This window comes from Triticum aestivum, chromosome 5A, assembly GCF_018294505.1.
Source record: "Triticum aestivum cultivar Chinese Spring chromosome 5A, IWGSC CS RefSeq v2.1, whole genome shotgun sequence".
Taxonomy (NCBI): domain Eukaryota; kingdom Viridiplantae; phylum Streptophyta; class Magnoliopsida; order Poales; family Poaceae; genus Triticum; species Triticum aestivum.
Window position 1 is genome coordinate 682,518,138 of NC_057806.1, and position 14,039 is coordinate 682,532,176.

At 45.2% G+C, this 14,039-nt stretch overlaps 1 protein-coding gene and 2 pseudogenes across 3 annotated transcripts; 2 read left to right on the forward strand and 1 right to left on the reverse strand.

Annotated features, from left to right (window-relative positions):
* Window positions 1–1,133: 1,133 nt before the first annotated feature.
* On the reverse strand, window positions 1,134–3,828 carry LOC123101798 (probable polyamine transporter At3g13620; annotated as a pseudogene).
* Window positions 3,829–8,720: 4,892 nt separating this feature from the next.
* Window positions 8,721–12,013, forward strand: LOC123105968 (uncharacterized). 3 transcript variants are annotated; one of them, XM_044528147.1, is made up of 5 exons: window positions 8,721–8,962; window positions 9,663–10,042; window positions 10,230–10,497; window positions 10,580–11,221; window positions 11,303–12,013. In XM_044528147.1, exons 2-5 carry the CDS (start codon window positions 9,774–9,776, stop codon window positions 11,630–11,632), a joined length of 1,509 nt encoding a protein of 502 aa, XP_044384082.1. In that variant the 5' UTR covers window positions 8,721–8,962; window positions 9,663–9,773; the 3' UTR covers window positions 11,633–12,013. The 3 variants fall into 3 exon arrangements, with proteins under 3 accessions (XP_044384082.1, XP_044384081.1, XP_044384083.1); XM_044528146.1 differs by having other exon boundaries at window positions 8,727–8,962; window positions 9,678–10,042; XM_044528148.1 differs by having other exon boundaries at window positions 8,727–8,962; window positions 9,678–10,042; window positions 10,646–11,221.
* Window positions 12,014–12,871: 858 nt separating this feature from the next.
* LOC123105969 (flavonoid 3',5'-hydroxylase 2-like) lies at window positions 12,872–13,352 on the forward strand (annotated as a pseudogene).
* Window positions 13,353–14,039: the final 687 nt, after the last annotated feature.

Here is a 14,039-nt window from a genome sequence, read left to right on the forward strand (position 1 = left end):
TATTCTTTGGGTCTAATTTTGTTTCTTGGAGTGCTAGAAAGCAAGCCACTGTGTCACGGTCAAGCACAGAAGCTGAATACAAGTCCTTGGCGAATGCAACTGCTGAGATCATTTGAGTTGAGTCACTTCTTGAGGAGTTGGGAATCAAGAAGAATCGTATCTCATGTTTATGGTGTGATAACTTGGGAGCAACATATTTATCTGCAAATCCAGTGTTTCATGCAAGAACAAAGCACATAGAAATTGACTTTCACTTTGTACGAGAAAGAGTTGCAGCAAAGAAACTTGAGATACGGTTTATTCCCTCCAAAGATCAAGTAGCAGACGGTTTTACAAAGGCATTATCAGCAAGACCATTTGAGGACTTCAAGAGTAATCTTAATTTAGGATAGTTGAGATTAAGAGAGGGTGTTAGAGAATATCTGTATCCCGTAGTAATCTCAAACTCCCTTCCTATTCCTTGTTCTACTCGATCTCCTGTAAACTTCTCTTGTACTCCAAGCCAAGGCTACTGCCCACATCAATATATATGAGACGCGGCTCCCCTCGAGGGAGCAGGAACGCTTCCATGAAACCTTTCAGGGTGAAGAGTTGGTCGTATTTATGCAGAATTGGTCTGTGCTCGTTCCTCTTCAAATTGGGATGAACTTTTGATTCTACTGTGTGAATTTTGAAATGGTTTTGTGTTTTACAAGCTTTTGCCCATTGTGACGGCCATCCGGGTTAATTATGGGCCCTCATTGGCTGCCCAACTGAGCCTTCCATTTTTCAGATAAATGAATTGAGCTACACAAATTATGGCTACCTAGATACGAACACTGTCTATAAGCTTCCATTGAAAAATTGTTTATAAGCTTGATATAGATTTACATGGAATAAAGCGGTCTACTAGGTCTTAGTACTCCCGCCCGTCATCTAAATTATAAGAGCTTGGTTCTGTGGCATGTAATGTTGCACTAATACGAAAATGATTCTAAGCTCCATGAATAAAACAAGAAAATTCTTTACTAACGTACAAAACCACGGCTACACGTTGATGACCATGGAAGATAATTACAATCAGTATATTGGCATAAAGTAACTGTAGCTTAACTACTCCAAGAAGTGAACTGGACATAAGCTTGTGCGTTTGATGACATATTTTGAATTCGGAACTGTTGCAATGTCATTTATCCTCCCTGAAAGGCTAAGATATACATGCAACTTGATAGTATCGCAGAATTGGAATTGTTTTGTTTGCTCCAAATTCAGCTCATCCAATAACAACTACTCACTAAAGCTTCAACTCAGTTGTCGAAAAACATGAGGCATGGCCACTTTTAAGCTACGATAGTTTCTCACCCCCGGAACCAGATGATAGTCGTCTCCAGTAGTATCCTGTTGAAGGTCAGCAGAAACTGTATTGTTGAACCTGAGCAACTTCTTGGCCTTGCACACCCTCATGACGCCATGCCATCCGACGCCGAGCATAGTCAGCCCCGCGGCGAGGGCGAATACCTTCCACCCAGCCACCACACACACACGTAGGCCAGGAACGCGGATGGCATGGCACACATTGCCACAAGCGCGGGCAACGGTAGCGGCACACGGTAAGGGCGCTTCATCGCTGGGTGCTTGGCGCGGAGCCAGAGGAAGGATGCGAACTCGAGCAATGTGCCGAGGCTGTACAAGAAGTTGGCCGTGGCGACAACGTCTTCGAAGCAGAGGAAGGAGACAACGATCGTGACGACGGTCGACAAGGTGATAGCCACCCACGGGGTGCCGGTGCTGGCAGCGCGACGGGAGAAGAAAGCCGGGAGGAGGCCCATGTCCGCCATGCCGAGGAGCTGGAACGCACCGCTGCTCATCTGAGCTTCGAACATGCCGATGGAGGAGATCACTGCGCCGGCTCCCGTCCAGTATTTGAGCCATGTGCCCCCGATGATGCCTACACAATTACATTGATTTTCCATATGACCGTAAATCTGTCACCGCCGATGAGGGGTGTTGTGGCGGCCTTGCTTCCACCCTCACCCACCAGTAATTCATCACATTGGATCGGGTGAGCGCAGGGGATGTTATTTGTTGTCGTTCAGCTTTCTTGGAGCTGACCCGGAACATGAAAACATCAGCGTTATGGTGATGTAAGCTCTTTAAATGGTTGCCTATGGCATATCAAAATTTCTTCAACTTCATTTTCAGTGCTTGCGTAAAGTCAAACCATATAATATTATGGCATGTGTTTCAAGATGAGCATGCCCTATGATATCGATGTTGTTGTGAGATGGGACATGGTACATGCACGTAATGTGATGTGTTATAGAGCCTTCTTTCAGAATTTTTGATGTCTCGAGAAGGCCTTAAAATATGTACTTGAAAGTGAAAGCACATGCTCAATACATATTTCCATTCTCGACACCCACTCTAGGAAGTTATGTTTTTTGTAGAAAGGAAAAAGTGAAGCCATGTTGCATTTGTGGTTTAGGGTGGATATATAAGTAGTACAACCTTCATCCCAAATTACTTGTCTTAGATTATATATTTAAATATGTACATCCTTATCTTGACAAATCTAAATTCCTTTTTAAATAGTTCATCCTTATTTAAATCAAACACTATCACTTCAACCAAGAAAAGTAAACAAACTAACTTTGGCAAGCCCTCTTTCAAACCTAAAACGGCATGTCCATAGATGTTTATTTTTTCCAGGAGTATGTGTACTAGATTTTCAAACTTTTTTGAGAAACACACGATTTCCATTTAGCCACGTGGTAATGAAATGTCAAATGGGCCGGGCTGTCACACTTTTGTAGGATGTATCGAATGGAATATAAGTTAATGTTGTGTTTGTGGTTGATGCTGCGTTTTGGGATCATGATAATATGGGTGCGCGTGTGGTGCAGTCATCCGAGATAGTGCGGGTATGTTCGTCTGTGCGGCTACAGCAAAGCTTGATCATGTGCCAGATGCTTTTACTGTCGAAGCTACAGCCCTAGTAGAAGGTCTAAAACTTGCTAATTCTGTTGGCTGCAGCTCCATTCTGGTACAGATGGACTGTTTGAATCTTGTCGAAACTCTACAGCAAAATACAGGCCACTCCACAATAGCAGCTCCAATTCTGGAGGATTACCGGTTACTGTTACTCGATTTCAGGAAGGTTATTTTAGAGCATTGTAATCGTGAATCTAATATGATAGCTCATGTGCTAGCGCAAAATGGACGTGTAGATCCATCGAACTTGTGGTTGGACTCACCTCCGACATTTATGTTGAAATTCTTAACAGATGGTGTAAGCGTTGGTTAAATTATAAATAAAGCTAGCTATAATGGCCTTTTCCTCAAAAAAAAAATGTTGCGTTTATGGTTTAGGGTGGATATAAATAGTACAACCTCTCTCCTAAACTACTTATCTTACATTAGGTATTTAGATACATCCGTATCTTGATAAATCTAAAAAAATTAACTAGGGACGGAGGGAGTATTTGGATCCGGGGATGCAACTTTATACTACGTGCCTGCCGCGTCAGCCAAGTAGCCGTTGACCCAGGCATCCGGCGACGCGTCGGTGGCGCCGGTCGCGGCCATAAGCGGCAGCAGGTAACTGCGGGCGATCAGAACAACGGCGACTGCCAGTGCCCGCGGGAACGTCTGCTCGGGCCGCTCCACCTCGCCGGCCATCGTGCTGGCGCAGTCCCAGTAGTTGAGGTTCCAGAACAGAGTGTTGAAGAAGAGCCTCCAGTCTTTCTTACCCTTCACCTGCAACGCCCACCGACTCGGCCTCACCTTGGGCACCGCCATGGCCGTCATCAGCACGAACGGGGCCGCCCGCCACCTCGAAGTAGATGAGGAAGACGAGCGGGATCAGAGTGATCTTGCGCTTGTGGCCATAGACGGACAACGTCGGGCCTCCGCCTTGTTGCACAGTGTACCCATGCCGCAGTTGGTCTCCTGGTGTGTGCTCTTGCCGGACGACGCCGTGCAGTTCTTGTTGATCGTGGCTATGTGATGGTTGTTCGGTCGCTAGGAGGAATTCTTGGCTCATGGCGAGCTGCTTAGAAAGTACTACGTAGAGGAACAAGCTATCTATCGTACATTTTGGCAAAGTTGGTTCTAACTTCTAACTTCTAATATGGGTGATTCTTGCCCATTTCGGGTGCTCACATTTGCCTGGTTGATTTGTTCTTTTTATTCGGTTGCTTTGGTGTAGCCTCCACCTATCAATTCGCCAACCACACCTACCTGTTAAGCCCCACTGAATTAATGGCTGCGATTGCAACAGGTGGACACACTGTCTCCCAATTAACTAAATGTCTCTTATCATCCACCAATAAACATTTTCTAAATACATTCAACTTTTTTATCAGTACCCTTTGACAATTAGACCATCGATAACATATAGAAAAGAGATAACATATAACTGTAGAAAGGTGTAGTACTAATATAAGACGTGATTTAAGAAGAAACAACATATACTGTAGAAAGGTAGAGTTCTTTCACCACAAGTACAGATATGCATATAGTGCTCAATGAAATCTAAGACTCCCAGAAAATAGCAAACATCAAATTTAATGTAAAATAATCTTCAATCCAGACATGCGTTCAAAGATAGATAATAATAATAATAATAATAATAATAATAATAATAATTCTATCACTTTCTAAGTCAGACTCAAATTGGAAGATTCTGCCATTATCACATTGCCACATGAGGAGACCACCATCCACTAGATCACTGATTACAACTCAAATAAAACCACAATCATGAGCTCTCTTTATGAGCAAGTATATATATGCATATCATGTACGGCTGTATTGAAAAGGATATGAAATAAAGATCACCATGTCGGCCTTTTTTCTTTTGTCCTAAAATATGGTCCTAATTAATTGTCCATTTTACATGACAGATACACTATACCCACCAATAATAAATCTCTTCTCTCCGTCTAATATATTCTATAGGAAAATCCTTTCATGTTTTGCACATCCAACAAGAATTTCAATTGTTTTTATTGCATGCTCTTTCAAGTGTACTTTAAGTAAAAATAGCAGATGCTTTTATGAATTTTATGTAGCGTTTCATGAAGCAAGTCACATCATCCAAAATAAACCTACGCTTAATAAAGGATGTATGTCCAGGAGCCATAGCCTTATCTGCCACTGTTATAGTTCTATTATTAACTACTACTTTGGTACTAATAATTAAAACATAACAATACTGAAACAAATAGGTTTGTAGAGTTGTACTTTATCAGCTCCCTAACACTTAGGAAGCATGGTTAAAGTGTCATAATTAATTGTAACTAGATCTAACCTACCATGGTAAAATTGAATCAACGTAAATAGTTTGCTATAGGAGAGAGTACACTATAAGACATCGTAAGTAGGACCTACATGGAACTCACCACTAATTAGGGACAGTCGGTACCGTTTCCTCTGGATTCGGATAGCAAGGGTACAATTATATAGAGCTTATCAATGTTGTTCAATGGACCATTTTGTATTTTGTTGGCTGGCATAAAAGAGCTACCAACCAGCTGTTCACACCCAAATGATGTGAATATCCAGCTGGCATTCACGGGGGAGGCTGGTGCGAACGATCGTTCCCCGGGCGAGGGGGAAAGAGAGAACGAACTCAGTTTTTTAGGGGTCCTCCTCCTTTTCGAGAAAAACAAGGATGGTTAGCATTGGGTCCGTCGGGCCATTTGGGTTGGGACGCGCCGGGTTTTTTTCAGCGAACGAGTTCATTCTCACCCCTAAAAAAAACCAGTTCGTTCTCACACCTAAAAAAAGTCCAAACCAAAGAAATTGCCAGCTAGCTTTTCTAAGATGAACCTCGTACACCAGTGCTAATTTTAGCTTCTTTCACTTTTAGATAATAATGTTTTTTTGCAGGTAAAACTTGTATCACTCACATCACAGAAAATTGCAATCAATGTTGTTCAGCTCAATAGCTTCAGGTGGCCCAGACCTCAGCCAGCTCATAGTCCTTACTTTCTAAACGAGCAAAGTTCGCCAAAAAAAATGCTAATTTTATTCTGATTGTCTCTTGATCGCAACACATGAAACATAAACTAAACTAACGGCCTCCACTACATGAATCATGGACATGCATTAAATCTTGTTACCTGCAGGTATGGGACAAGTTTCTACACCAGTGTGATGCAAAGAATTTCTTGCATATGCCACGTGGTAAAAGCATGCACTATTTTGGAACTGGTAAAACAATTTTGTAGTAATTTGGAAAAAAAATTATATGCTTTGAACCACTAGTCGGTCGCACCATCACCTGTCGAGGAACATCTTTTGACAGTGGCGTGGGAAATAGGATGAGAGAACATGATGGACATACGCGTACAATGCACCACTACCAGGGGCGGAGCCAGGATTTAAACATGAGGCGGCGAAGAACGTATATGCTGGGTAATAAAAAAAGCTACATCTTTATCGATGGATTTGCACTCTCACATATGTTTGAGCTAGAAGCAATGGACTTGAAAAAAGGAATATATTTTCCTTGTATTCTTTCTCCTCATCTTTCAATCATTGAAAAATTAAACAAAAGAGGGACACTAGATTTCTAAATTAGAATCAGCCTTATCAAATTAGTAAATTAGAAACTATTTACTTCAAAGGAAGCAAAAATTTACCAGAATTACAATACAGCGGTGACATACCTTGATTCCTTGAAGTTGAATTTGACCTGTTCATGTATGATACTGGTAAAGCACACAAGTGGTCGTTGTCTCGTGAACTCTGATGGATTCAATCGCCGCGAAGTGGAGTGCCCTCTGCCGGTCTTCCCTGTCGAGAAGCGAGGGGCGGCGGTGCATGGTCTTTGGGCTAGAAAGTTGCCATGTTGGGCCATAATCAATTTAGCATTAAATAACAAATGGCAATACACTTTATACGTACAAACTACTGGTAGAAGTAGGAGAGAGGCGTTTTGGCACATGGGAGCATATGCTCTCGTTCCATGGAAAAAATATGCTCCTGGTTTTTAAAATGTCTAGTAAACATATTTTAAAATGTCACAAAATTCTGACAAAATGATTCCCGGCTACATTTCGACATTCTACGTGCATAGAAACTCATCTTGTGAAAAATCCGCAACTTTTATGTCACATGTAAAAATGACAAAATTTAGTGTTAAAAAAGGCTTTTCATGAGACATTATTTTGTCTTTTCTACACAAGGCGTATAAAATATCAGGTTTTCACAAAACTTGGCGTACACACGTACAATGTTTAGATATACGCGTCAAATTTTGGTTTGAATTTTTTTGACATTTTGAAATATTTTTCAATGGCAGGAGCGTATGCTCCCATGTGCCAAAGTAAATTTCTATAGAACTAGCACGTAGTAACGAGATACTGTAGGGGGGGCAACGCGATGGGGGCCTGACCCCGGCTCGCAACCCCCGTCTCCGGCTCTGACCACTATGAGACGATCGTCGAGCGTATGCACATACTTTTTTTAATCAAATAGTGGATACACATATATACGCACGCTTGTATGTATCTTTATTTTAAAGGGGAGTCTGCGATGGTGTGACTTTTTCGTTCGGCCATACTTTTCTACCTAGGTACTTCCTCCCCTCTCCATCTTTTGAGTTTTATACATACCCACTTAGAGCATCTCTAGCAGACCCCGTATAATGCCGATCCGCAAAATGCGTTTACAGTTCGTTGAAAAACGGGTTGGCGGGCCGACACGGGCTGCGGTCGAGCAGACCCCGCGTAGCCGACCCGTAAAAAAGCATATTCCGCGTCGACCCGCACACCGAAAACCCCCAATAAGAGAATTTGATAGCGATTCTGACAATTGAGTTCAAATTCGAACAATAAATCATAGTTCATGCGCAAATAAAAGCATAGTTCGAACCACCGCTATCGTGAGTGGCATCAAGTCATGAGCTACCAAAATGGCGAAAAGCGAAGCAAGTACAAGGGATCGAAGATGCATACCTTCCGGCCATTTCATCGAACACCTCACCTACGGTGGAAGCAGCATATCGTCGGGGAAGCTCTTGCCGGGGCGGAGGGCGTGGATGAAGGCGCCGGCCTCTTCATAGGAACCTTCTTGCGCTTCACGCCCGAAACCTTGCCCACCTTCTCCGGTGGTGGCCGGGCAGATCGCGCAACGGCGGCGGCGCCCGGCGCGCGTGCCTTCTCGGTGGGGCCAGCCAGATTTCTGCCCTGCACGACCGTGTTGCACTGCCGCTTGCGGGCAGGCGCGGTGGTGCCTTGAGCGACGGCGGGGGCACATGACCGGTGACGAGATCTGCCGGAGGGGATTCACGTGCGTGGCCTCCATGGTGACGGGGGATGGTTAGGAGGCTTCCATGGCGGCGAAGAATGGCCGGGGAAGATGGACCGAAGCGGGCGGTGGCGGGGCAATGTCGGGCGAGGGGGGGGGGGGGGGGCTTAGGTGGTGGAGCACGGGAGTCTGGGCGGGTTGACATAGGTGGTATACAGGAAAACAAGTTATAACATTCTTTATGAACTATCGGGAAACTGTAATGATCATTATTTTCGTTTACAAATGTATGGATGTTTTTTATTCATTTCATTGTCTCCGGTATTGTTTTCTACATATTCTAATAATTTACTGCATATTCTACTTTTATTCAGTAGCTTCTGTTTTTAATCCTAAATTTGAAATGTTTGGAACGTGACAAGACGAAATCTTGAACGTTAAGAAATGGGCCGGCTTCTGTCATCCCGGAGTAAAAAGCGGAGTACCTCCTCCAAAGCGAAATAAAAAAAAAAGGAGAGGGAGAGAAGGAAATTACGGGAGAGGAGCAGAGCAGAGAGCAGAGAGCAGCGGCCGGACGCTGCAAGCCCGACCCAGACCGCGCAGCCGCCGATCGCCGTCGCCGCCGCAGATCGCCCTGCGCCCTCGCCGTGGCTCGCCTGGCGGGCCGGTGGTAGCAGGCGAGCAGCTCCACTCTCTGAAGCCGAGTCCCGCTGCCATCTCCTCTACGGTTCGCGTCCGATTCCCCTCACCGTGTTTCTTTCAGTTTGCTTCGAGGACCTGATCTATTGAGCGGTCCAGAGACTGGATTTGATAAAGCGTAGCTGATTCCTCTCAGACTGTACGTTTAGGGTTCAGATTGAGGTTGTACGGATTGGTCCACCTTGATTTGTTTTGACCTGGTGTAATATGTCTAAAATTATGATTGACATGTCCATTCTGCTGGCTGCTTATGTTAGTGCAAACAAATGTTGGTCAAGCAATTTGGTAGGAGTATCTAAGTGTTCATAGTTAATAAAGTTTCAGTGGGTTCACTTCTTTTAACTTGTCGAAGATTTTTGAAGTTAACATGCAGTTCTGTGTCCTGCCAGAATTAAACTGTTCGCCATCGAGACTTAGCAACTGAGTATTATCCCCAAATAAATCTTTAGCTTTCAAAACTTCGGCTGGTGCCAACGACTTTGTTTGCGGTTTGGTCCCCTTTTGGCTATTTTGCAATAGTTGATCAATGCTATAGATGAGTTTAACTTATACTTTCCTCTGTTTCAAAATAATTGAAGTTCTAGGAAGTATCAGTAAGCGCTTTGACCGCTACTTCTTGATCGTTGTACGATGCCAGTTTGCCGCCATTCACATCTTGATGATGATTTTTTATGCATGCTGCTGTTTAGGACAACCATTGCTCGTTAATTATATCTATGGTGATACAGATCTGATACTTGCAGCTGCATTCCACCACTGCTTGAACTTCGTCCAAAACACTACTTGCGGCTGCATTAAACCTCTGATTGGCGAAGGGCTAGGAACAGATAAGCTGACGTATGGGCATCATCAAGATCAAGCTCGCCATGGACAGGCCGCGGAACCGTGTGTTGTTGGCTGACGCGGGCTCCGACTTCGTCGATGTCCTCCTATCCTTCCTCACTCTGCCGCTCTCTGCACTCCAGTCCTGCGCAATAGGCGCGTCATCCTTGCGGGGATGCCTCTCCAACCTCTGCGACAGCGTCGACCACCTCAGAAACAGTAGCCTGCTGAAGGTTGAGGCCTGCCATGGCATGCTTCTCACGCCTGCTCACACCAATGAGTTCCAGTATGCACATATACATATACATACATATATATATATATATATAGGAAAATGGTTGTGTATATAAATATATATATATATATATATATATATATATATATATATATATATATATATATATATAACCCTCTTGGTGTACTGAAAAGAACTCTATATGTGCTCTAAATTCTTATTCTTGATCTACTGCCAGGCTCTGCAAGTCAACTCACAGTACCAATGACCTTGAGATTTCCAGGCTCTGCAAGTGTTCCCTAGTTATGGCTAGAGTGTTGCATGTCTACGAGCAAGTAGGCTGCAAAGAGACGTTTGTAGGTGGCAAAGAACGGTATGTGATCAGTGATGACATGAAAATCAAGCCAGCATCCACCAGCACCATGCTATTGCTGCCTCAGGCGTTCGATTCTGATGGTATCGGTCATGGCTTTGAGGAGGTGGAAGTGAGCGTCTCCAGGACACAAGTAAGGTTTTTTGATGGCATCGTTTGTAGAGTGGAATCAATTTTTTACTGTTTACCTGGAGTACTCACTTATAATTTTTTAGGTTTTATCCATGTTGAAGGCCTTTCTTTCGTCAGACACCGTACTAACTGATGCATTTCTATTGAAGGGAACTGATAATCATAAGGCCACTCATGCCACTATGACACCGATCATCCGTCAGAATATTATTCCATTGGATCAAGATTCTGCAGGTTCAGAATGGAAGATAAAGGTCTTTTACCACACCCGTGAAAAGAAGGTCATGTATGCCGAATGCAACCATGAGTTTGTCGACATGCTCCTCGGATTCTTGACTTACCCTATCAGCTGTGTGATCAAGAACATGGGGGCTGGCACTTGCCATCTTGGCAGGTGCTTCGACAATCTCTATAGAAGCGTCACTGATCTCGACGATGTTGGGCGCTTAACAGGTGTCCTCTCCAATATGATGTTCATGGATCCAGGCGTTATGCCATTTGACATTTTTACCAACATCAAGTCATACCGGGCGCTTGCCTGCCGGTGCCCGAAGGATGATAACACACATTATTGCTGGCATCCTGAGCTTGTTGAGGGTGGGAACTATGTCGTCGGCGATGATCTACTTGTGCATCAGGCCTCTGCCATGTCTATCATGAAGCATTGGTGTGGGATAGACAAGGCTAACGTACTGCAGATGGGCATTGCTGTCGGGAAACGGGAGGTATGCTTGTGAAATGAATGCAGAATTGCTAAATTCAGTTTGCTGTGATTTTCGTGAGCGTTTCTGGACCTTGTCTTGCAGGCTGTTGCGCTGCTGCGAGCATTGCTGACTTCAGAGACGGCACTGACTGATGTGTTCATCAGCAGGCTGGAGGAGATGCAGATATTTGTCAAGTTCCCTTGGGGTAAGACCATAACCGTGCAGGTTGTGAGATCCGATACGATTGCCACCATCAAGAGCAGGATGAAGGATAAGGTGTCGATGCCGACTGGATGTCGTCATAAATTGCTGTATGCTAGCAGATATCTTAGAGACTCGTGCACTGTTGCTGACTATAACATCACCAGAGAATCTACCATCACCTGTGAATTTCACAAGCTGATGCCTACAGCCGGTCAGGATGAAGCCTGATCAACTTGACGGCTACATCCGGTAGATCGAGATGAAGCTCTGGTGGCAGTTTTATTTGCCTCTGTTTAGTTTGACCAGTGGTGGTGCCATGTTCTCCTATTTGGGCTTACGCCTGCCTGAACACTTCCATTCCAAGCCACAAGGGGCACCAGACAAGTTTACAAGAAGATTTGTAAGGAGAAAAGGGGAATTAAATTACAAAGAATGCATTCTCCCAGAGAGGTGAAACAACATAGAAGCCCAATCTCGCACAAGGGCTTGTTTCGCAAGGCCCTGACATTCACGCTCTCCTGTAAATCTGTGAATTTGGTTGATGCTAAAAATCTGTATCACATCACTATTAGTGCAGCATTGCCTGTTATATGACAGTGTGTTTGTCTACAGTGAAGCATGGCTAGATTCTCTGTCTTGATGCAAGGCGACATGATCATCGATGACATTTAGACATCCTGCTTCGGTTTTGGTATAAGCATCATTCAGATAAGAACTAGCAACAAGTTAGATTTTTAGTAGTAGCCTAGATTTTTTTCATCGATATGCTTTTTTTTTTGAGAAATCTCGCCGACTTTACTAATCTTTATTTTTACATATATACATACATACATATATATATATATATATATATATATATATATATATATATCTTTCCCTACTAATAAAGCACGGAGTGCTTCTGCCCGTCCGTCGTCAACTTTTACAGAAAACACCCTGATTTTACTGATAATCAACCCGCAATCCTATTATCCAGTCAACCTGAACCGGTACGGGCAACAGAAAAGAAAAAAAACACCCGAGACCCACGACCTTGCCTCCCATCCATCCATCGCGCGCCGCAACCGCCGGCCACCACCCATCCGGCGCGCGCCGCCGCCGGCCGCTCCTTCCGCCGCGCGCCGCCGTCGCCGGGCCCACCCTCAAGTAAAGGGAACCAAACAAATTTCCTACAGAGGAGAAGGGAACAGAACAAATTTCATCCGAGGAGAAGGGAAAAGAACGAAATTTCCTCCGTAATGTGGAAGAGGGAGCAAAGGAAAGTGAAATGGAATGTGAAGGAGGATAAACTCCCAAGTGGAACAAGCCGAACGCATCGATCTCCCTAAGATAGAGTGGTCGTGGTTGCCTTGGCGCTCGCGAGCTAGCAACTTCGGAGCAGAGGAAGAGAGGGGGGGGGGGGGGGGGGGGGGCATCGGCCCAGGCGCTGCGGTCGGGAACAAGGACGAGTCCAGCAGCTACAAGGAGATGACCGTGTCGCTCCTGACCGGCACCGGGAAGTTCAACATCAGCGACTTCGTGCCGGCGCTGTCGTGGCTACACCTGCAGGGAGTGCAGGCCAAGCTGCGCCGAGTGCACCGCCAGTTCGACGGGCTCAACACGAAGCTGCTGGTGCCTGGTGGAGCACGCGGCAACGGACGAAGAGCGCGCCTGGGAGGAGGGCCGGTTGGACTTCGTGGACATGCTTCGGTTGGTGGCTTGGAGCAGGCCGGGGCGAGGCGGAAAACGCGAGTGCCGAGCAGAGGACGAAGCAAGGATGAGCGGCGCGGGATCGGCCGGACCTCTGGGGGGCGTGTCGCAGGTGGCGGAGGCTGTGGGCGGGGCCGTCCGAATCGGATTGGAGGCGAGGCTGCTGGCCGGATCCGGAGCGGGCCGGCGACTGGGGCAGGACGGCCAGATCAGACCCATGGCAAAGGAGCTTCCATGGCGCCTATGGGTTCCTCACTGATAAGGGGTGATGCCCTGGCTCTGGCCAGCCACCACGGCCGCGCACACTCCAGGAGAGTGGAGTGCATCGTCGGCACAACACATGTAGAAGAGGAGGAGCAACACTGGGTGATAGTGGCTGGAGAAGAGGAGGAGTAGCGCTGAGTGAGAAGAAGGAGTGGCGATGTGGATAAGGCAAGCAGATGGGTAGATGGATGAGAAGGAGTGGCGCTGGCCGGTCGGTGCTTTTCTTTAATAACGAAACAAATGGAATTGGTCTTGTACCGGCCAGAAGCTACTGGATGCATGCGCTAGCATCAATTACAATTTTTTATTTCCCGGAAGAGCGACGATTATTACTTGCTGTTGTTTATTGTTACTTGATGATGTTTGTTGTTACATTATATGTACGCTCTTCTTTCGAAAAAAGTGTCATAAATTTAGTACAACTTTGTACTATAGTTAATACAAAATTAAGACACTTATTTTAGAGTGGAGAGAGTATAATAATTAAAAGTGAGTAAAATATTAGAAAGAAATATTTCTTAAGGGAGAAGATATTTGAAGCTTAGCGGTGCTTGCTGTCCATGAAGATATTCCTCAAATCTGGATGCCATGGGTGAGACAGGGTGGAGAGACGGAGGGATGAAGAATAGAGAGAGTGCGACAACGGTGCATCTTGCTCGCGTCCTGTTTCACTTAGCACGAC